Source organism: Rhinolophus sinicus, chromosome 5 (assembly GCF_057876585.1).
Source record: "Rhinolophus sinicus isolate RSI-liver-muscle chromosome 5, RSI-T2T, whole genome shotgun sequence".
Classification (NCBI taxonomy): domain Eukaryota; kingdom Metazoa; phylum Chordata; class Mammalia; order Chiroptera; family Rhinolophidae; genus Rhinolophus; species Rhinolophus sinicus.
Window position 1 is genome coordinate 110,533,781 of NC_142505.1, and position 23,947 is coordinate 110,557,727.

Consider the following 23,947-nt stretch of genomic DNA (forward strand, 5'->3'; position numbering starts at 1 on the left):
TGGGTGGCCAGGCACAGCGCCCACCCCAATGCCCCGAGCCAGAGCGCTGGGCGACTGTCCCCTTCCCCAGCCCCCACAGGATGGGCCAGCCCTGGGAAACCCATTTTTACAGCAGAAGAGAGTTAGAGCAAGCACAAGTGTTTCAGAAACTCTTTTATTTACAAATTATGTAAAACAATTACAACTACCAAGTTCAAAACTGTGAAAATTTTTTAAAAGCTGTGTTAAAAATCTGTTAATGTGACAGAACCGTGTGCCCTTTCCTTCTTATTGGCACGAAATTAGAAACACTAGGCCTCAGCACACTAAAGTTCAAAGAACATCAGTGGAAACAAGAATGAGCATGAGCCATGCACCGACAGGCCCGAGGGCGAGCTAGCCGGCAGGACACAGCCAAGACCTGCAGAGAAAGCACAGGTGGAGAAACCCAAGGCTTGAGAAAAGAGACACGCAAAGCGCCTGCATCATGGCAGGAGCCCGGCCGGGAGTCGTGGGGACAGCTGTGGCCAGCGGCCCACAGACTGCAGCTGTCACTGCAGAGTCTGTCCTGAGGGCCGCGGACGGCGGCGAGGCCAGCTGGCCGAGCGGCAGGGCAGGCGGTGGCCCGTCTTCTGCCCCGCAATGGACAGCTGATCCTCCAATCCCAGAATGTCCTCAGGTTTTTACATGTCACACTGTGTGCTCCAAGTCTGACTGTCCTGTGCTTCCGTGCTTTTTAAACTAAGCTCCGGTTCCAGGAGAGAAAGAGGCGGAAGAAACTGCAATTTGACAAGGCACCGACGGGCAGCAAGACATTGCAAATAAAAATGGGCTGAAATTACATGGATTCGTTCACTCCCTTTTCAACAGGGAAAGAAGGTTAAATATTCAAAGGGGACCACCAACAGTGGCTAAAGTGACAATTCTCAACAGGCCTCCAGACTTGAGTGCCTCAAGATGTCTAAAGGGCTCTTTCTCGCCAGACGCAATGACAAGCACACAATATAAAACCCCTTCGGACCCATCGGACGATGCGTGCTGTACAGAGCTCACCTGCAGAAGAAAACCACAGGGGCCTGTGTCCTCCTGCCCCGCCTGCCACGTGCACACGCGTGGCAGACGGTTGGAAGGAGCCCCAGCAGCAGCCGTCACTGCCGGGGGAAAGGAGAGGCACCACAGTCAAGGTCGCTATCTATGTTTAAAGACAGGAGAAAGACAGCTTTTTCACACATTTGCTTTTATTTCCACGTTCAGCCCGTTTAGAGAACCACGCACTGCGGCACCCCTGAGCACGCTGGGACACGGCTGACACTGGCCACACACACGGGCAGTGAATCCTCGAGAGGATACTGCACGCGGCAGTGCAACAGCAGGAAGAAAGGGGCCTGCCGCAGCGCTGCGTCAGTCTGAGTAACAAATATAGGTGGGGATTAAAACCCAAACGAGAAAGATTAATGCAGTGCCTTGAAACCTCCCCACTGAGGACACCAGGGGTTAAAAGGCACACTATGTGTGGAGATGGAATCCCAGGGGCGGTCAGTCCAGAGCTTTCGGGAAAGCACAGGCAAAATTCAGGACTTGTGCGGGCTGTCTGCAAGAGGGCGACCGCGGTTCCAGCACAAGGTGACGCTGCAACAAGGGAACAGTGTTTACTTTCCATCCTGCACCTCCTCGCAAGTGAACTAAGGTGATTACTGCTGACGTCATCTCCCAGGTGAGCAGGTGAGGCAAGCATAAACCACACCATCTCAAGAGGTGGAAGCGCCCTGAAGATCTGCTTCAGTCCGACACCTGTGCTGCAAACAGCCGTCATCTCAGGAAGCAGCCCGACCGACGGAGGGCACCACGCCCAAGGATGACCGGTCACTTCCCTGCCCGGGGCCCGCACTCCTGGACACCCAGTGCACACAGACCCGCGAGCCCCGTGGTCGGGACCCCTAGACCCTGTTCTCCGTTACTGAAGAAGCCTGACTTCCTGCCACACCTGACCAGATTTCGAAGGCTCTGGTCTCAAGACCCACCAGGGACTGAGCACAAACAGATGCCGTGGCCGGTGACGGCCACCTTCCTGCTGGGCACTGAGGCGTTCTGCCGGCAAAGGCTCCTGGAGAGTCGGTGCCAGCCTCCCGCTCCGCACGGCACACCCGCCCGGCGCTGGCTGGCCCTGCCGTCACCCACAGCCAAACCCAGCTGGCCAAGGCCCCCCGACACCCGGAGCGTGAGGTCTCGACGCTGCAGCATGAAGAGCCCCAGCCCCTGCTGCGGGCTCGCATGTTACTCGTCCCACTTCATACGAAAGGATTTTATAACCGTGAGAGCAGGAAGGGGGATTTCACACATCACCTCAAACAGGACACTTTCTAACCTGTGGGCCAGCCACGGGGTGCTACCTGCTCCCTGTCGGAGGAAGCCTTACCACAGTGTTCTCGGGTCACTCCTGACTGCCAAGCGGAATAATTTCTTCAGTGACAAAAAACTCGATGGTCTCCTCCTCCCAGTCATCCACGTTGCTGTCCAGCTCGTCGGTGTCCACGCCTAAGGGGAAAGAGGGAACAGGCCACAGCGGCTGTGCAGACAGCGGACGGGGCTGTTGCCGCTGGTTCACCCAGCAGAACGCACACACGTGCCACCCCAGCCAAGAGGACCCAGTAAGGTCCTCGGCAAAGGGCTGTGGCCGTGAGCGTGCAGGCGGCGTGAGCCCCACTGACAGTTTAAGAACCGTCACCCGACACTTCATGTGCACTGAGAACCTGGGAAGGTAACACAGATGCAAAAGGAGACGTAGTCCCACAGACACAGCTTTAAAATAAGTGTCTGCGACTCAGGAAGTTACCTCCTCGCAGTTCTAGACGTTCGTTTTTCTGCTCCATATAGAGCTCTTGGGCCCTTTTTCGGTACTTCCGGAAATCTTCCATCATGGTTCGTCTTCTCTCCACCAGCTCCTGCGTATAGGGAGGGGGCAGTTACAAACTAGCACTTAACTTGCCATCATGATTTTGCTTAACCAGCATGAAAACGTGTCAGCAGTAAGCCCACCTCCCCGCACCACGTGGGGCACTTCACTGAAAGGGAGACTCTTAGGACAGGAACAGTGGGGGCTTCTCAATTTTTCTCACCTAACTGCCCCCGCCCCCCAATTTCTGGATCTGCAGCCACCAGAGAGTTACAGGGACCCCTGCTGCCCCCTGCCAGTCCACGCACGGGTGCAGCACGGCGAGCGTCTTCTGTGGAGAAGCCACTCTCCACTCTTGACCCCTTCGCCCCCACACACACAGCCTGCCACTGGCCCTTCTCTGCCACTCAGGGACGGTCCGAGGGATAAGGCTGACCTTTGAGGCTTTGGACTGGCTCAAACGGTCCTTCTGTTCAAAGATCTTGGAGTATTTCTTCAAATCTTTTTTAATTTGCTGAAACAAAGACAAGTCAGTCAGTGGATTTAAACATTCAAAGTCAAGAACCACAAACACCACCGTCCAAGATGCCATCAGGAGATGCCATCCTCAGCGACTGGCGGACACTGCCTCCCAGGAGCACCCAGCGTGACGTCTGTTCTCCAAGTCTCATCAGCGAGATGGTCCTTCTTCCCCAGGATTTCCTGCCCTCTCACATTTGCCCGAATACCATTGGTGTCACTTGGACATTTTCAGTCCCTGGCGTCTTTTCACCCCCACCCCACCCCGTTCATGCAGATCTCCTAGAATGGTACTGAAAATCCGAGTCGACTGTACTAAAACTATTCTTTTCCACTTGTTCTTACATCTCTTCAAAGGGTCACTTTTCTATTCCTTGTTCATGACCACCCTGACAGTAACAGAAGCCAGCTTTTCCTTTCGGTTTCACAGTGCATGCACACCCCCTTAACCTGCTGGGGACACCACACCTTTATCTGATCCTGGCTCAGGAGCGTTGGGGGCCGAGGTCTCCACAGCAGCTGGCAAAAGCGGTCTTTGTTATTCTTCTGCAGAAGGCGCCCTTGGAAAGTCCACAGCCAGTAAGCGTTGTCCACCTGGAAGAGGGCGGAGGTCAGATGGAGCTGCTCACCCCACCCGATCACCCCAGGACGCAGAGCCCATAAAGCCAACCATTCATCCCTCAGATGCCTGCAAGCTAATGGTTCACCCTACAAGGGCGTCGGTATTTGGGAGACATTGTTGAATAAAACAAAGACCCCTGCTTTCACCGGGCTTCCATTCGGCAGGGGGAAGACAGCTGACCAACAAGACACAACACACTATGTACTAAATTACAGTGTAGTGTACACAAGAGCTAGCACAGTGCTAAGAAAGCACAGAACAGAAACTAACTTGACTGAACAGTTTAACTCAGCTGATACTTTCTCATAGCAAGACTTTCTCGATGAAGGAAGCAGTGCCTTCATTTACACCCTGGTGTAACCTTGGCCCAGACAAGCACTCTGGGAGCCTGTCGTGTTTCAACAGTGATCAACAGTCTGAAAGGATACGAGTGAACAGATTTCAACATGGGCACAGCCTGCATATCCTGATCAGAGTGTACAGGTGACTACTTAAGACACTGTTTTCAGGGACGTCTGCTAAGTCCGTTCCTAGAAGTTCGCGGCTTCATCGAACAGAATTACCTGAATTTGACTTCACAGGCTCTGCGTACCCTGTTTCCCCAAAAATAAGATCTAACCGGACAATCAGCTCTAATGCATCTTTCAGAGCAAAAATTAATTTAAGAGCCAGTCTTACACTATTGTAAAATAAGACCAGGTCTTATATTAATGTTTGCTCCAAAAGACGCATTAAAGCTGACTGTCTGGCTAGGTTTTATTTTCGGGGAAACAGTATGTGCATGAGCTGGTTCAACTGCCAACACCTCAAACAATACAAAATCCTAATGAAACATGAAACAAAATCCTCAGCAAACTTGACCAGCTGGGAGCAGTTTGTGAACAACACTAAAGACAGCAGCCTTAGATGCTACACAGGATGTGATTTGTACAGATGTGAACTCTGATCCCTGCAGAGCACAAAATTCTTAAGAGTTTCAAGTTGCAGATTTTTTGAGACTCTAAAGGAAATGGATCCTCTCCCCATAAAAACGCTTCTGTATAATCACTTCCATGCCTTTTGGGGAGTTCCTGAGCCCAGGCTGAGAGGCCCCCCCCACTGGTACCCGCCACTCCTGCTCCTGCCTCAGCCTCCTTCCACAACCAGAGGCCCGTTCCTTCTCCTGCTGACACACCCTTGTGTCTTTTGTTCAAGACAAAGATGACGATCTTACGTTAAAAACAGGAATGGGAAACGTTTCTCGTGTGCCAATTCATCCCGTCAGCGTGTCCTGACTAAACCTGCACATTCCGATGCTGCTGACACAGCTCAGGAGAGGCCTGGTGACACAGCTCAGGAGAGGCCTGGTGACACAGCTCAGGAGAGGCCCGCATCCCCACAATGTTTCATGGCAGCGGCACCAGGAGATGAGGAGCTCGGAGCCCCCGACTAAGCCGACTTCGCATCGTTTGAGCACCATGAAAACACAGCAGGGTGAGATGAGGCAGGAGGGGAGACCCTGGCGACGTGCACTTTGCGAGAGCGGAACAGCAGGAAGCACCAAACCCACAGCAACGGCACTCCAGGCGGGGGGAGGGCCAAGGCCCCGAGGCAGGAGCTGGCGTGGCCTGCGCTCAGGGAGCACGCACTGTGGGCCAGAGGACCGCGGCCAGCAGAGGCCTTGGCACAGAGGGCTCACGGGCTGGGCGGACAGAAAATGATAGTCCAAACCAAGGACTTCTTGAGAGGGAAGTACTTGAGCTGGGAAAACGTGTGAGAACAGGACGAACCCCCTCCACGTACAAGCCAGTGAGCAGCCCGGTTTAATCTCAACTGCAGGGGAGGGTTACAACCCGGAAATCATACTCTCCGGTTCCCACGGTGAAAAGCTGTGGCTACTGTTGAGGACGGCAGCCTGGACGCGGGCTGTAGCAGGCTAAGACGTGGTCTAACTCAGGAAAGAGGAGCTCAAGGAACCCCAAGGTGTTTGGGGAAAGGCTGCTGCCGTAGGCGCTCTGATCAGAAGGGACCGGTCCCGACACGCCCACGATGGTGTGCAAGTGACAGGCACTTGGTAGAAGCCACACCTGCAGTTCTGCGTCTGAATCTTCTGCCGGCCTGGTGGTATGTGCTATGGAGTCTCCCATGACGCGGGGCAGGGCAGCGACATGGTTTTGCCCAACCGTAGGTAGTAAGTGTTCTGAGGATGTTTAGGGTGGGTTCGGCTAAGCGAGGATGCCGGTAGGCATTTTCGACTTCCGGTATTTATTGGGGTGCAGCCCCATCCTACGTCGAGGAGCACTGGCATTCTGAAGCAGCCTGGGCACAAAGTCAATTTACAATGACCCAACAGCAATACTTGCCTGAGGAGAGTCGTGTGTGTGGGAGGGGGGACGCCATGGTAAGGGGTCAGCTGCAAGCCCAGCACCAGCGGGTTCCACGGGCCCCATACCTTATGGCTCCACCAGGACACAGAGGTGATGACGTAGCGCCCGGTCGGGTCCCACTCCACGTCGGAGGCCATGTAGTGCTCTGCGATGTTCATGACCGTGCAGTCCGAAGTGTCAACAAACGCCAAGGCACCGTTCATGCTGGGGACACAGACCGACAGACAGATGTCACAGTCAGGGTACGGCAGTTAGCTTCCGCGCAGAACCCCACCTGCGCACGCCTTCCCACTGGCGTTCCCACTCCTCGGAGGCAGCAGGGTGGGGGTCAGAGCACCCCCCAACCACTGCCTGGCCATTAATGGGGAAGAACAAAAGTAATGGTCTCCGAGGGGGGCTGTGAAGAAAGCCGTACCAAGTGCACATGACCAGACTGTATGTGTCTGCAGCATTATCCTTACAGGAGGGGGATCTGAGGCCAAGCCTCCAAAATCACAATAAATGCCTCGGATATAAGTCAGGGACATCGGCACCTGGTGCCTTCTGCTTGCACACAGGCAGGACGGCAGCTGCAAGCCCCGTTCTTTCCTTCCACACATCCTGTTGAAACAGCAACTAAGTAGCGAGCCAGGGAGGGTGAGTGTGTACGACCCGCCCTGTGGTTACACCGACCACAGCAGACAGGCTCACAGGCCCACGGCTGTCTGCCTAAAGAGCCTTCCTACAAGAAGACGTGGACTCGACGCTGGCTAACTGGACTGCCAGGCAGAGTTCCTGCTTAACTGCCAAGGAATCAACACGCAGACGTGTCTTGCAGAGCGTGCATGTGACTATTTGAATCTGCCTGGTCCTGGCCCAGGTCCGGGAGCACGATGAGAACACTGCACAATGACCATCCATCGAGCGAACCTGGAAGGCCCGTTCATGTGGGAACACTGGAGTTCACAAGGAGTCAGAGCCCCAGTATGACTCAGACCCAGTGGGAGGCCCGAGTGCCGCTCCCCACGAGCCGCCAGCAGATGGCAGACGCCCACCTCCTCAGGCCAGCCAGCACCACGAACTGTCCTTGGGGACTCCAGAAGATGGTGTTTGCCTGCTGCTTATCGAACATTTCTGAAACGAAAGGAAGTATCTGTTAGAGTCCTTGTAAAGGCCCTCGAGCCTGCGTGCAGAGAGCCAAGGACGGGCGCGGGTTCATATTGCCCCCTCTGGGTAAGTCGGACAAATGGCTTTCAGCCACAGCTGTAGCACTCCTGTGCAACCAGAAAACCCATTGTTTAATTTAAGTACACCTTAAGTTACGGCCTACACTTAAAGTGGGGGGGGGTGGTGTGGGGGGTGGCAGCACGGGGAGTATTCTGAAGCTGCAACAGTATTTGCAATAGTACTTGATGTCCAAAGCACCTTTCTTCACAAAGTAACTGGACAAAGGAACTCCACTTACAGTGTATCTTCCTTATCACAGTGAGTTTACAAGAGGGCAAGGAATCCCGTTTCCATCCGATTCTCAGAGAAATTAAGGGACTCAAAAAGCCTAAAATCCATTCTCCCAGTGACTGACACATCTTTTTAAATTGCATGCTCATAACACCATCTGCCCAAACCCCCTAACTGTCCACTTTCTGCGAGGGCCCGGCAGAGCCCGTGGACATGGGAGTTCCAGCTCAGTCTTTACCTGGGAGGTCTCCTCACCCAGATGGGCAGTTAGCTACCTGCGGGGGGGGGGGGGGGGGGGGGCGCGGCAGCTTTATCTTGGCCTGCCTGCAGACCCACAGGAACGGGGGGCAGTGGGGAGGGGAGAAGCAAGGGGAAAGCCAGCCCCGCCCGACGGGGAAGGATTCGCAGGCCGAAACAAAACTAGGAGAACTCTGTAAGCAGATAGCGCGCAATAGTCACTGATGCCACACGGGGCACGTGACTGTCCCAGCGCTGACACTGAACCTTCGAGGAAAGGTACACGGTGCGGAGTATTCACAAGGCAGAGGCACCCTCCCTTTGTACCTGCTGCCTGCTTTACACCCTGTTTTACAGCAGGAGACAAGAGAAATCTTCTCATAGTCCACAATTGCCCTTGTTTCTTCCTATATCCACGGGAATTAATACAAGTTTTGTGACAGACAGCCAACTGATTCTACCTCAAATCCTGCTAGGCTTTAGGAAGTGAAAATAAAGTTCCTTACAGAATTCTCTCAGGAAAAGCTATCCCAAGGACACACAAATAAATCCACTGTCTCTCTGGTAAGGAAGACCTGTGTGAGGTCCCCAGGGGCATGTGGTGAGCGTGGCCTAAGTGTGGCCCCCACTACCTCAGTCACTGCATGGAAAGAATGCCGTGAAGCAACAATTGTTAATTCAGTACCACAGTGTGTACTGAGGGCCTACTGTGTGCTAATAAGCACGAAGGACACAAGGACAGAGCCCGTCTGGGCAAGGAGCAAGTCAGCAGCCACAGCCCCAGCCTGACATCGCCCAGGTTGCTGAGGAAGAACAGCAGAGCTGGGAAGGGGGGGCATGTGACCCCTAAGCCGAGACCACTACTTTGGCCACAGAGGAAAAGATTTCGTCCACTCGAAACAAGGACCCGCAGCTGGCGTGGAGACACTACCAGGAAAGGCAGCTCAGGGGCCGACTCTCCGTGGACTGAGGTGCTCCCTGCAGTGTCACCACACTTGTGCGGACCTACAATGGACCGATCGAGCTGTGGGTCTGGCCTGCGCAGCTGCCCTGGGCCCAGGCACTCGCTGGGAGAAATGACACAGCTTTCCCCACCACGTGCCGCTTGTCCACCCCGCCGACAGGCAACGGGCGAGGCTACTTACTGATGAGCTCAATCTTCCCGTTGCTTTTCACATGGTAGAAGGAGACTGATATCCGAGGAGCCTCCCCGTGCAGCACAGCAAACTTACTCCCATTGGGCTCCCAGGCAAAGGCTATGATGGTTTCTGTACCAAGAAAAGGGGGCCTTTGGTTATGGAAGAAAATATCCCTGAGCAGTTAGCTCTCCCTCCCCGAATTCTTAAGATTCGTTTAAAGGACCACAGTGTAGGCCCAGGAGTATCACACATGCGAGGTGCCTTGGGGACACTGCCCTGACCAAGCAGGGACGCTGCCACGGGCAGTGGGGCTGCACAGCCTGTGACACCTCCTGACCTACAGGCCCCGTGGAACGTATGCAGAAGTCTACGGCCGACAAAGGGCTGAGTGTCTTTCTACCCAAGCAGGGGCCAGCTTTACACAGTTCCCTATCTCTGTACTTTCTCCTTCCCTTTCTCCTCCTCTCTCCAGCAGAACAGAAAACAAAACAAACAAAAACAACAAAGACACAGGCCAACTTTTCTATCTAAAGACAGAAACACAGCATTTGAATAGTTGTCACGAGTCTAAGCAAAGCTAGTGAACTGGGAACTTGTGTGAGGTGAGCCGGCCAACCTGGCCGAGCCTGAAGGCCTGTCCTCCATACACTCTCGCCGGCGTACAAACAGCTAGAACCCTCGTTCCTCAGCATCGCAAGTGATCAGAAGTGTGAAGAACGGGGCAGCTTCCCTTGGCTATTGGGAAAATGAAGAGAGTGGAGATGAAAGGGGCAAAGGAAAACCCTAACTGTACGTGCTGGGACAGACACACGGCCGGCCGCTCAGTGAGTCAGCGTTCAGCCTTGGCCGCTTTGCACAGGCAACGGACTCACAGCAGCGTTCTACAGGCCGAGTGTGGAAGAGCACAGCAGGCCCCTCCAACTCCAAATGACTCCAGTGGAACTTGCCTTTCATTTCGACCACATCGACAGGTACCTGTTTTTCCCTCATTCGGAAAATTTCAAAATTTGTGACAACACCCTGTTCAAAAAAGAAAAGAGGGTGACATTCTGGAAATTCAAAGTATGAGAAAGACTTAAATCAAAGGACAACTTAAGAATTTAATGAAAGGTTACATTTATACACCTGATAAAGACATGACTATCTATCTGAAATGATTAAAATTACATCCCTCAGGATGAAACAAAGACTCTCAAGTGCTGGTGGAGGTCCGAGTCGGGGCCATCTCTGTGGAGGACAATGCACGCACACACGCACACTGGCCCAGATCCTACTGCAAAAAACTGCCCTCAAGATCACATTCATGCAGACAGCCCAAGGACCCGCACTGCAGCTTGTCTGCGGAACTTCCGTGCGGCCCGGTGGCCCACCAACGGGGACCGGTTCAACAACCCGGCCAGCAGGCTGCCCAGCAGATCACCTTCAGGATCCACTGCCGTGTGAAGTGGGCCGAGGCACTAGCCAGAATGGCTCATCTATGGACGGCTGGGTCAACACGGTGTGTTGACACCCATGTAGCTATAAAGCGGTAAAGGATGAGGTTCTGACACATGCCCCCACCTGGGTGGGCCCTGAAGACACGCTCAGGGAAGAGAAGGCCACACATGTATGACCCCAATCTATGAAATGTCCAGAACAGGGAACCCCAACAGAAAGCATGAAAGCCGGCAGTGGGCATCAGGAGCTAGTGGGGTGGCGAGTGGAAGTGGGGTGGCTGCTGCTACTGGGGACAGAATGCTGGCGTGATAAGTGTCCTGGAATTAGTGTGACTGTGCTGCTCGACCTTGGGAAAGGGTGAGTTTATGGTAGAGTTATACCTCAATAAAAGGTGTTTTGTAAAGGGAAGAGGCATACTTCCATCACAAGGAAAAATCAGGCAACTTTCTGGGTAAGTTAAATATCAAATGATGCAAAAAAATCTAGCTGACCCCTGAACAATGCAAGGGCAAGGGGCGCTGGATGCCAATGCAGTCGAAAATCCACACACAATTTTTGACTCCCCCAAAATGGAACTACAGTCATTACTCATTATCCACAAGGGATTGACTCCAGGACCCCCAATACCAAATCCTCAGATGCTCAAGACCCCTATATAACATGACGAGGTCGATGCAGTCGGCCCTCCACATCCGCGGAACCCCCAAGACTGTTCCCATTCGCACTCACTGAGTCGGCAGACACGGAACCTGGGCACACAGTGGGCTGGCTGCACGCTTACGGGAAAAAATCCACTGTGTACATGGACCGCACCGTTCCAGGGTCAGCTGTAGCCCCTGTTAACTCTAAACTATGTATCACCCAAAGTTTTACAAGAAAAAATTACACTCCTCAGCTAGCATATGACAAGAGCTGTAGCTGCGACAGCCAATTAATTCCTTCTGATATCGGGTGGGTCTGCAAATGACCCAGTTAAACCCCAAGCCTATTAACACCCTCAAACAACACGGCGGCTGCTTTGGAGCTGTGTTGGACTGTTTTGCCCGCTGGCATCCGCTTACCTGGGTCCCTTTTGGAGTCCTATCTACTTTAACACACAAGTAATCTCCGTTTTTTTGCCAATGTAGCTTGCAATCGACAACGTTAAACAGATTCCTAACTCTGATCTCTTGTCTGGTGGGCAGCTGCATCAGGGTGACCCTGGCGGGAATATCTTTGTCTTCAGGCACCCAAAAGGCTATTATGTTGCCGCCTGGAGACCAAGAAAAGTCTCTGCAGAACAAAGAAAAGAAAACGTTACACAGGACTGGCTGAGTGATGAAAACGGGAAGCAAACTCATTGCTCTACAGAAACCTGGCTCCCCACTGGCCCATTTCACCACCAAACCAGCAGCTCCCACTTCACTGGGATGGGAGCTCACCCACTGGCACTGGACTGGGGCCTTTGCGTGAAGCTCATCCCGTCCTCAGAACCCCTCACTCTGCCAGGGAGGAAAAAGCCACAAACCATGCTACCCCCCGTCACCCACTGTGCTGCTCAGGACTCAAAGCCAGCACCCCCATCCCACATGGCCCCCCTCAAACCGCCACCTCCTGCCGCTACAGGCAGGTCAAGTCAATTGTAGGCTGATGGCACCAGCCACGTGCTAAGACCCATCAGGAAGCTAAGAGGAAAACCCCACACTAACAAGCCTACGAGGGCTCGGGAAGACGGAGGGCAGTGCCCTGTGCCATGGGAATTACCCCACAGGAGAGGCGGTGTATCGAGCAATTCATGACTTCATAGCTGTGATGAGCATATTTACTCTCCCATTTATTGAGAATTCCTGGTTTTATTTTTAATTATAAGCTTTAATTTTGCCCAAGAATACAACAATAAATAAAAAACATGACGGTCCTTGCACTGCTGGTACTTCACTGCTGAGATATGACTAGGCCCAGAGACGTCAGAGAAACACACGTGCCGTCTGTGACAGAGCATACCAGCTGCAATTCACCAAAGACCTGAACCCCAATGCATGGGTCACCACTCCCCGGAGACTGCAGCTGTGGTCCCGAGACAGGAACGTGAAATGAACAGACCCGACAGTGGCCCTCAGGAGGTGCCACGTGAGGGGAAGGGGACTGCTGACACAGGGCTGTGAATGGGCCCGGTGACGAGCAGCAGCCCAGGTGGCAGCAGGCCCGGGCCCGCTGTGCCGTGCCCATGTCTGCGACGATCAGCAGTGTTTCCTCCAGCTGTGTAAGAGCCCACTGCCAGCGGAAGGAGAGCAGTTTAAAGCAGCTCGGAGGAACAGTCACTTACTTTATGCCAGAGATCTTCAGGCTCTTCTTGTCCAGGAGACCCATCGACTGCCGGGAAAATGAGGGGTACAACTGAGTCAAATCATGCCAATGTCCCAATAACACATTTTTTTTTACAAAAAGGCATTAAGAGGTTCTGATATGAGTTTGCCAAGGGGTCGGTGTGAGCACAGAGTGTGAGATGAACAGTGAAACAATTCACGTTCCAAGTCACTTGTCCCACCCCTCACTCTCTGTGGCACAGAGTGGGGGCTGGCAGGTGGAAGACCAGCCCCACGACACGAGAAACTGAAAGGCACGAGCTGTGCCTCACTCTGCACACAAGCCCCTCCTCCCTGAGGCTGCCACTGTATCCACCGCCACCACTGAGGCCAACAAGCAGCTCAGTTTCCAGAAAATTAAATCACTCACAGGGGTTTCATAGATGCTGAGTGTATCGAGTGTCATTCTGGCGAAGAATTTCCCATCATGGCTCCACCTAGGAAGAAGGAGGGAAGTGCCAGGCTCTGCCAACAATAAGGCTACAGACGTGCCACCACAGCTACCACTGGTCTACTCACTTAAAGATAGGCCAGTGGGCTGAGCTTTCACAGTGAAAGCCCCTCTTCTTCTGCCCGGTAAGGATGTCCCAGATGATGGCCTGAGGGTCATCCTGCGTGTCCGTCAAGGGGCTAAACGTCACCAAGTATCTGAAATAAAGGGGGACACTTTTTATAACCTCCCGCTCATTCCCATCCTCTCAGGAGGGTCACAGCTCTACCTGGATACGGCAAGGATGGCCCCACGCTACAGTGGAGGCAGCCAATCTGTGGCGTCAGGTTACTCCAGGCACAGGTGAGGCTGCCCGAAAAAGCAGTCAGGACTCATGCAGCCGGCACTTGCCCCAAACCCCCGACACCCTCGACAATGCTCTCCCATCAGGAGACCCCACGTAAACACGGAGCAGAACCACCTCTGTGGCACAAAGCACTCGGTCACTCTTGGCACCAGGGCGCTCCAAGGGTCACCTTAAAATGTTTCTCCACTGAAAGCAGGACACAGAAAGGTCCAACAGATACCAGTCTGCTGTGTGCTCTAGCAGGAGTGGAGAGCAGTTCTTGTACTATCCTCACCGATGCTTAATGAAGACGACGGATGTCTCGTGCTGTTCAGAAGCAAGAACATGCCTGACGGGGAACTCCCGTGCCTGTGCCTGGTGCCTGTGCCTGAGCCTGACGGGGAACTCCCGTGTCTGGGTGTCTCCCAGAAATTAGCACCACCTACTGGCTGGTCTGCACCATGGCAGCTGCGGCCTTGGCTTATGAGGTGTAACTACGCCAGCTGCCCTCAGAACAGTGGGCTGGAGGACAGGCAGAGACACACACAGGAGCAGAAAGTGGCCTCTGGCTCCTGTCAGAGGCTCCAATGCCCGCGTCAGCTCCTCAGCAGGCTCTTTGACACCCTGACTCTCCAGATTAATAATGACGGCGTGGGTCACCTCCTCCCACAAGGTAGGAAATCCCTACTCAGACTTATTCGATACACCACAAAGAACACAAGACTATCCCTGAACTAAAGAAACTGTTTAGCAAACGTGTCCACGGACTCATTCATTCATTCGGACATTCACTAAGCACCAGGGTGATGACGATAAGAGGTGGCCCAGTGTCTGTCCTCGAGCGGACATGTATACAGATAAATTACAACAGAAGGTAGTAAGACCAACAACAGAAACACCGTCTAGATCGCGGGCTAACTGCTGAAGGACGGGGAGGTGCCGAGCAGACGAAGGCGTGTGGGCAGCTTCCCGGCCCCGCAGGTCACCCTGGCCGGACATTAGGACCCACTTAGACTGCTGGTAGAGGAACGAACGTCAGTTACTTTGTATTAGGAACATGCAAAGTGGCTGCGAATTAATGAGTATTCCAGGAATACATTACGTAAAACTAGCCTATCAAAATTAAGAAACATCCACCAGACACAACTTATGGTTTACAGGAAACACGAGGATTAAAAAAGTAAATTAATGATGCCTCATGGAGTCATCAGTCAGATCCAGAAGATGAGACAGTTCACAGGCCAGCAGCTCCTGTCTCCTTACCAAGTCGGCATCAAAAGACCACAGCGGGCAGGAAGCGCCATGCCTGCAGGCGCCCGACAGGGCCAGGTCTGGACAAACTAAGTAAAGCTATTGGGGACGCGCGGGGCAGGCCGGGTATGCCCAGGACTAGACGACATTAAGAAGTAGCTTCCGTGTTGGTAGATGTGATGAACCGCGGTCACGTGACATCGTTTTCCTGCAACAATGCCACTGTGTAGAGACGTCTATCATTTACTTCAAACTACTCAAAACTTTTTGCAGCAAACATAGCAAAGTAAGAAATCATTCAACCTAAGTAATACTCGCACAGGGGTATTACTACAGCACTCTAGCTGTCCGTGCAGACAGGTTTTATACTTGGGAGGTCACGAGCAGCAGCAGCCGGAACCTGCTGCCACATCAGAAGCCCTGCGATGGGGCGGCTTCCATGGGAGCACAGGGGGCACAGGCGACGACTGGCAGATGCTGAGCTGCAGTACAGGCCGCGCCGGCAGAGGGATGGGGGACACCGAGTGCGCTGGCCACACAGGGAAGGCAGGCTGCAGACGAGCCCCGAGCGGGGGCCTGAGGACTCCGGGGGCGTCTGGGCAGCGAGGCCACGAGCACCAAGAGCGGCTGTGTGGCTGTGCGCTGTACCACACAGGCGACCTCACGCGCAGACTCAGTTGCGAGAAAACCATCTGCAACCATGGTCTTGAATTGGATCATGAACGGAAGGGAAAAATCTGACAAAGGACATTACTGAGCAAGTGACAAAACTGGAATATTAGATCCATTTTAAATCTCCTGAAATTAATAGATGCACTACGGTTGTGTAAGAAAATTTCCTACTCCTAGGAAATGCACAGCTGGGGTACAGGGATGTGACACTTGAACTCAGTCCCGAATAGCTCATGAAAAAAATTATGTCCGTATCTCTGGAGAGAGAAAATGATGAAGCAAGTGCAAACAAGGTGAGCTGGGGACTCAGGAAAGAGCACAGGACTTAGTTCCCTGTGCTCTTCCTGCAACTTCTCTAAGTTTGAAATTACCGCAAAATAACACGGTATTAAAATTACCTGTAAGTTGGTGAAAATTACCCGTAAGTTGGTGAAAATTACCTGTAAGTTGGCATGAAGTGAAAAGAACAGACACCACATGCACCTTTCTGAGGCTTACCTTTCACAAGGTGAGAAGTCAATGAGCTGAACCCCTTGGTGGCTGAATCTCTGAATCTGTTTGAATTTCTCTCCCCCCCAAAGAGCGATGCCTCGCTGATGAAAGGTGGCCAGGTAGGTGCCCTTAGGGGACCACCGCACGTACGTCTCCGTCCATCGCTGTGGAGAGAGCCGGGGCCAATGTTAACGCAATAAGCAGCCAAGCAGAAAGACGCCTCCTGTGAGGATTTACTCCTCAAACTCTTCACTGAAAAACACAAGAAGCCTGTTCACGTCCCAACTTAGTTCAAAGCTGAAGAACGAAAGAAGTTGCTCTCTGAGACAGAATCTCAAAGAATGTGACACATCACCTGCCCTAGTGCCCCAGGCCCGGTAAGGAGACAGCGCAAGCCCACGTGGCAGCATATACCCACCGCTCTCTCTTCGATTGAGACAGGGTCCTTCACATCATTCCAGAATATAGACGTGCGGTCTCCACTCTCAAAAATCACACTGTACTGATCTCTGCACTCGGCCTCCTCGAGCCAGTAACGCAGATTCCCCTAGAAGAGGCGGAAAGGAAGGAGGCATTGCGCGTCATCAATTTTCACCCAAGTAAACTCCCTTGTACTGAGTGCTCCTCGAGGCGTAACCAAGTCGGTCAGTGTCCCTAACTCCCAAGAAGTCAGCACCTCAAGTGAGTGGCTACGTGGTTGGTTACCGGTTGGAAGGACATACCAAGTCTTTGAAAGGCTGCTTCTCTGGGATGTCCCATTCGTCACTGATTGTCATATACCTGGGAGAGGAAAAGACACTGATTAGTAACACGCCACAATTATAAGAACAGGGGTGAGCAAACAGAATGGCAACTACACGGGTGGCAGCCGACCCCCAGCAGTCCCATCAGGCCTCACTGGCTAAGCCACATGAACACGAGCGAAACCCCAACGGCATCTCACCACGAGGACCCGCTGTATGCACCCCTGCCTGCCCTCCCCCCAGGCTGGGAAGAGGCCGCGTTTTTGTTGGTAATAACCAGCACGGGGATGCTGGTGGTGAGGGGTATACTGGCCAGCAGGAGGGGCCAGGGATGTGAAATGATCCTGCATGGCTCTGAGTGAAGGATGGAACTGCCTGAAAGGCCACGAGCATTCCCCTCAGAAAGCCGGGCCACTCAGGGTAAGCGTCCAAGTTCTCAGGGCCCGAGACTGAACTCACTTGTCAAAATCGGTGAAGAGATTAACTCTGAATGTGTGCTGCTTGTCGAGCTTGTAGCCATCGGCGTTTTTCACCGCATCCAAGGCATGGGCAGGAGACGCATATTCCAGGAAAATGTACCTGACGTGAGGAAGAGGGTCATTTTGCACAAGTATAGTCTTTCAGGTCACGCTCAATACACACAAGACCCTCCACACGTGCCATAAACACTGGGAACTTCTGGGACCCAGGCTCTGGCCACGTCCAAGGCAACCTGCTAGCAGAGTCGTTCCCTAAACATGAACACAATCTAACACAAGATCCACGTCTCTGATTCCATAATCATAAGTTACACAAAAGCTCATTAATCAAAATCTCCATTTCCTTGTCTGTGGTAATGGTATCATGGACATATGTATGTCAAAACTTACGACACTGTACACTTTAAAACTACAAAAGTTTACTATATGTCAATTACCTCATTAAGGCTGTTAAAAATCTAAAACCACGGACATTGTGTAATCCTGTGTATCACAGGCAAAGTTACAAAGGCTCTCAGAGGGGGTTTCATTACAGCAAAAAATGTAACATGAGGTTATCCTTCCACCTAGTTCCAAAATAGAAAACATCAGGAGCATTACCTGTATTTGATCATTTTTTTATAAATTAAAATTATTCTAGGTAGTTTCCAAAATCTGAATTAGTAAAACAATCCGCGTTATCACCGTCTCACTCCTGTCCTACAGAGGAAGGTTTTGCCTGGACTCTCAAAGCCTGATATTTACATGAAATGCTAATGGGAAGAGTCTGCCAAGATCGTGAAGCAACGCAGAAGAGCGTGCATTACTGCGGGTCAACCTGTGACTGGTAACCACCTCGATCATGAGTTGACAGTGCCGAGTGGCACTGCAGGTGACTTCATGCAACCCCACAATTCCATTCCCAGGCATGTAGCAAGGAAGCCCTCACGCTGGCTCAGAAGGAACGTGTGCAAGGCCGTTTGTAAGTGCGAGATGCTAAACATCAATGGATAGGAGACAAACTGTCATGTGGTGCAACAGAATACCACAGCGTTTAAGGCAAAGAAAAGAGAATGCCCTTTATCAACACAGAAGACCGAATGCTGAATTTAAAAAGCAAACTGCAAGACATATCTCTGGCTATCACTTTTAAAAGATGCACTAATATTTCAGGTAACACTAGGGGAAAAGTCGCTAATTAAGCAATAAGAAATGCTTTCACCTAGAGTGTAAAAAGTATCCCCATTCTGGCATGTTAAAATGTGGGGGGGAAAGCATACCTTAGAATTAAAAAATACCACATGTAAAGTTTTCCTACGTCTGCCAGCTTCCAGATCGAGCAGTCGCTTTACCCAGGACGCTCCGTGCATTAATCACTGTTCTGATGGCGGAAGACTGAACTGTCAAGCCCTGATTCTTTGACAATTTAGCACCAAATTATAATTACTCTAATCTGAGAACCACACTTTAGTGTCCTTCCTTCTGTGTGCACAGCCCCAGGACCAGCTCACTGCTCAGCAGACCTTCCACCAAGCAGGACCAGAACAACCAAACGAGGCAGAACTGCCCCTGAGGTCCACACGGCAGCCACAGTGAACTCCTGTGACACATATGATCTCCACAGGGTGTCTGATAGCAAGAAAAATACAAACGACACTTAAGATGGAGAACATCACTCACCCTTTTGTCTTTCCATCCTCCTCGGGATAAAAGTCATTTGTGATTTTCCCAAACTTGGAAAAGATCTTATGGATGACATTTTTGAGTTTCTCCAGACGGTCAGGTCCCACCTGGGGAACGTTGTCAACCACGATCACAGAATCGATGCCATCTGCTTCCTGGGGCCGATCTTTGAGTATGTCCCCCAATAATTCTGTATGAGCAAGAGACTTGTCAGACGGTTCTTACCGGGCAACGTATTACGTTAGCTTAGCATATAACAAATGTCTAAGAAGCAAAAAAATGAATAATCAAAATACTTTCACTATTTACAAAAGAAGTCAACACCCTGCTTGCCTCAAAATTTAAACTTGACTTTAACTCTTCACACTCCCTTTGACAGTCAAGATATGTCAACTGATTCCTGGGAATAACGGACGATTTTAAATGAATTAAAGACTTGACTTTAACAACGATGAATACACACACAGAGGAAGGTCTTTCACCAGGAATCAGATAAAAAACCCCCAGTGGCCTGGGGACTTCCCTGACCCATGTCCATGGCAAGCCCACCACCAGGCACTTTCTTCCCAGTCAGCTTAGAACAGAGCAAACAACTCATTACCCAGAGTTGGAAGACAACATGGGGCTGACCTGCATTTAAACAAGGACCTGGAGAGCACACAAGCTCAGGAGAGCGTGCACGTAAACCATGCATCTGACTGGTGGTGTCTCTGGCAAGATGAACTAACTCACAAGATTGTTGGGAAATACACCAGCCGTTTACAGACATGAAACCCGTGAAAGTTTAGGACAATGCTTGGAACATAGTAAGCAATGCTTTCATAACTACACTCGAAAACTCAAGATGTATTATGTTCATGTATCTGCTTTTAAAATTAAGATCACAGAACCCAAATCTTAAGTACTCAAACTTCTTAGAATTGCTTCGTTTCCATAAAATGGTCAGCTAGTGTAACAGAAAGAGAAGGAAAGATAGGTGTAAAAAGGAATAGAAAAAAGAACCATGAGAGCAACCAACACAAACAGTCTGGGAAGCAGACTGGAGGCCAACTGGTTTGCCTGGGCGAGTCAATTCTACATGCCCACCGCCCTCTACCTGACAGAGACCTGTCTCTGGCCTTGAGTCCTTCTGACCATAATGCTCCAGCACCAACAGAAATGCCTGAACCGTTGCTGGAGATGGGCATTCGGAGGCCAAACGGAGTAGCAGCTGAAATAAAGCAACCTTATCTTTTCAGTATAATTCTGTACAAATCCCAAACCCAATTAGTTAGCTTGTCTAGAAAGCTGCGCATTTACAAGGTGCTGGGTTAGGAGCGAGAACACACACCTTTTAGAGCTGCCCCAAAGCACACTCACGAGTGGACTGCAATAGTCCGTCAGCTAGCAGGAGCACAGGTCATCTTAAACAACAGCGGGGGAACAGCGCCTCGTGTTCTGGAACCCAACTGTCACTCTCATTTCTTTATTATACTCTTAAGAATTCCAACATGCCAAATAGGACACAAAATATTTTTTGCTGTATTTCTTTCTCAAAAGTTAAGAAGAATTCTCTCCACTTTTGTGTTTGAAATTTTCCGTAAGTTGAAAAGATCTTTCAAAAAGCAAAGCATCCTTTGATTTCAAGAGGCATGCCCTGTTATAAACTATTTCTAATTAATTTCAACCCTTTATGAATGATATTGAAAATGTGACCTTAAAAAAAGAATTGCCGCTTAAATTTCTAAGAAGTTAAAATTGAGACCAAGCAGAGGGAAGAGGGAAAGAGGCAGGTTCGAGTCACAGCAATGGAGGCATCTGCCCCAGAGACTGCAGTCAGTCCTTGGGTTCTTTTTAAAGTTCACTTACTATACAATTAAGTGGCTTGTTCAGCCTGATCTGAATTTACAAGGTTCACAATAAAAAGCCCAGTTTTTATACAAACTGTGGACGCCTTCCCACAATCTTAAAGTTCTTTACAGGAACAAGAATTCTTTTTAAGAAGCTGCCCATGCACAGTAAGGGAATAAATGCAATCACTATACATGAAGAAACAGATTTCCATCATCACTACCAGCCTACACTGCTGGTTACTCCTGACTCATGGATTCCCAATCTGGCTCCCAGAGAAATAGAAAGAAGCAATTCTCAAACTAAATAGTAGATATAAACATAAGTACTATTTAATGAGCTAAAAAGACACTTAAAGAGTCAAAACTTTTATATATGTTTGGCCAAGCACCAAAAGCAGTTGAAAACTAAAAGTGAGAGGATGGTTGTAATTCAGACACAAGTGTGCAAAAGGGCTAGTGTCTCAGTGAGGAGAGGCTGCTCTGCTCTCCAGCGCTGGATCTCATGGCACCTGTGAGGGGCACTCGCTGCACGAGACTCAGTCCGTTCTCAAAAGAAGCGGTACCTTGGGCATCTCAGCTCCCCTATGAGGGGTTCTCATGAAACACAAAACATACTTGAACTACTGACCACAACCAAGTGGACTCAAGAAAATTGAAGGTGTGCTTAGTTTTAATTCCTCAGGACCAGGAGCCTCAAAGGTCACTCTGGCAAAAGCATGATGACTACATGGGCTCCAAAAGGTCTGCCCAGCTGTCACCTAACCTGGCTGGCCTCGGGCTCATGTTAACATTCTCTGTCACACACAATTTTGGAAATAATTCACGTTAAAATCTTGTGTGAATTAAACGTCCTCAAATAATGCTTTATAAAAAAGTCAATTGCAGAGTAAATACTGAATGAGTCAAAATGGCCTTTGAAAATCAAAACTTAGATTTCAAAATACACCAGAAATCAGTGTGGTGAAAACAACACTGGTCTGGGCAGAGGACGTCCCAGCATCACTGTCTCCCTGTCAGTTCCCAGCAACCTACTCGGTGGGAAGCCTTCCCAGGGCTTCAGTAGCTTGCGGAGGCTTTCCTGCTTCTCGTGCTAACGTGTCTTTTACCTTATGAAATATAGTGACAGTAACAGGTAACCCTTTAGAATCATGTTTCTAAGTTGCCAAACCTATGCTGGTTTCCTAAACTTTTTTTTCATTTCACTTGACATTCTTTATGATTCGGACTCAGTCTCAGTGCGATCAGACACCACATCTCAGATCCCCGTGTCTGCACGTGGGCAGCTCGTTTCCTCCGTGTATCACTGCTCGCCTCACCTTCCCGTTTTACTACCAAGCAGTCAGTACAGTGACGAGCTGCAAGCCTGTCGAGTTCAAACGGCTAAAAACAAACCAGAAGCAAACAATACAGTAAGATCAGCTACCACCGAGTCACTTCAGAAGACAGGCTGCCAGGCAGGAAACAGAAACGTCTGTAAGTCAAGGAGGGCAAAGCACGGCGTGACCGACACCAGTGACACCTGGAAAAATTACCTGCCCGAGGAGGAGGGGTCTGCCTCTAGGCTGACAAAGACAGGGGCCCAAGGAGGAATCTGGCCGAGTGCGCCTGGCACAGGCCTACGAAGGGACTCCACGAAGGCTGACCCTTGCGTCAGGCAGACAAGGCCCCACACCTGTCCTGGGGGACAGCACCATACCCACCCCTAGAGAGACCGCACCGAGTCTGCGTCAGGACTTCGACAGCTGTGGCTGCCTCTCAGGGCGCCTAGACTTGCTGCTGGGGGACTGTCGCCAGAGACCGCGCAGCTCGTGCAGTGTCCCGCTTTGCGCGACCCTAAAGGCCACCCCACGGCACACGGACCTCAGCGCCTGCTACGCGCCGTCTGCCCTCGACCGCTTCCAAACACCTGGGGGCAGGAACGGCTGGCTCCCCGAGTTGTCTTCCTGCCGCCCCCTCTTTACTTTGGGAGAAAGGGGAGTCCGGGCTCTCACAGGACACCCTCCCTACGTGCGGGACGACAGGTGAAGGATGGAGACGCCCCCCTGCTGATCCCCGAGGCGCACAGTGACCCGCGCCGCGTCTGGGGCCGCGAGAACCTCCGCGCAGCCAGGCCCGGCCGCCCTACCTTCCTCGCTCACGTCGTCCACAAAGTCCTCGGGGTCGCTGAAGGAGGGCTCGTCCGCGTCGCCGTCCTCCGCCGCGCCGCCCAGCTCCTCACCCGCTCCGTCGGACCGGGCCTCCGCTGCCGCGTCCCCGGCCTGTTCCCCAGGGGCCTCGCCCACGGCAGGGTCCGGGGACTCCTCGGGCGACTGCAGGGACGGGGCGGGGGTCGCACTTGCCGCTTCCTCCCCGTCGGCCGCGGGCTCGGCGGGCACTTCAGGCCCCGGCCCGGCCTCTGCTTCAGCCTCAGCCTCCGCCTCCGCGTCCTCGCCGCCCGCCGCCTCCTGCGCGCCGAGCCCCGCGAGCCGCGGCGGCTCCTCCGCCGGTGGCGGCTCGGCGTCCAGCTGCTGCTGCTGTCCGGGCTCGGCCCGCTCCTCGGCCGCCTCCGGCGCCGCCACGTTCTCTGAGTCCTGCATGAGCCCGCCGCTGCCGCCTCGCCCGGCCTCGCCGCGCTTCCGACTCTCCCAGGCCGCACCGCGCCTACCGCCGGGCCATGTGCATGCGGCGGGGCAGCCCACGAGGATCAGAGGGGTGCGCGTCCACGCCCTGATGCCTCACAGCGTGGCCGGAGGAACTCAGAGGGCAAAGTGCGCCTACCAGTGATTACGATCGTACTCCCATGACAAGTACGTGCTCAGTTCCAACCTCCGCAGTTCCTCGGCTCAACGTACAAACTCATTGGGAACTACAACTACCCCACTTTTGGTAGAGGATGGTTTCGCCCAATATGGCAGCCACGCTCGTCCTTCTCCCGTCGGGCGCTGCGGCGAAGGACTAAACTATTTATGACGCCGATCGGAGGTACCAGAGTCAGCTTAGTATTCAGAATTGTATGGAAGCATAGCTCAAAAATTAATACTAGAAAAAATTGTGAGTTCAACAAACTATTTTGGTTATGATGGCTCA

At 52.0% G+C, this 23,947-nt stretch overlaps 1 protein-coding gene across 3 annotated transcripts; it reads right to left on the reverse strand.

Moving 5' to 3' along the window:
• Positions 1-138: 138 nt before the first annotated feature.
• Positions 139-23,531, reverse strand: EIF3B (eukaryotic translation initiation factor 3 subunit B). Of its 3 annotated transcripts, none has more exons than XM_019757570.3 (19): positions 23,007-23,530; positions 19,047-19,239; positions 17,368-17,487; positions 16,888-16,945; positions 16,584-16,712; positions 16,172-16,329; positions 13,494-13,622; positions 13,345-13,411; positions 12,935-12,981; positions 11,691-11,901; positions 10,140-10,212; positions 9,199-9,321; positions 7,414-7,492; positions 6,445-6,583; positions 3,860-3,985; positions 3,309-3,386; positions 2,813-2,921; positions 2,396-2,514; positions 139-1,608 (listed from the first exon to the last, which is right to left on the reverse strand). In XM_019757570.3, exons 1-18 carry the CDS (start codon positions 23,455-23,457, stop codon positions 2,411-2,413), a joined length of 2,394 nt encoding a protein of 797 aa, XP_019613129.3. In that variant the 5' UTR covers positions 23,458-23,530; the 3' UTR covers positions 139-1,608; positions 2,396-2,410. The 3 variants fall into 3 exon arrangements, with proteins under 3 accessions (XP_019613129.3, XP_019613130.3, XP_074170107.2); XM_019757571.3 differs by lacking the exon at positions 139-1,608 and adding an exon at positions 1,615-1,770 and having other exon boundaries at positions 23,007-23,531; XM_074314006.2 differs by lacking the exon at positions 139-1,608 and adding an exon at positions 1,619-1,775 and having other exon boundaries at positions 23,007-23,531.
• Between the last annotated feature and the right edge of the window lie 416 nt (positions 23,532-23,947).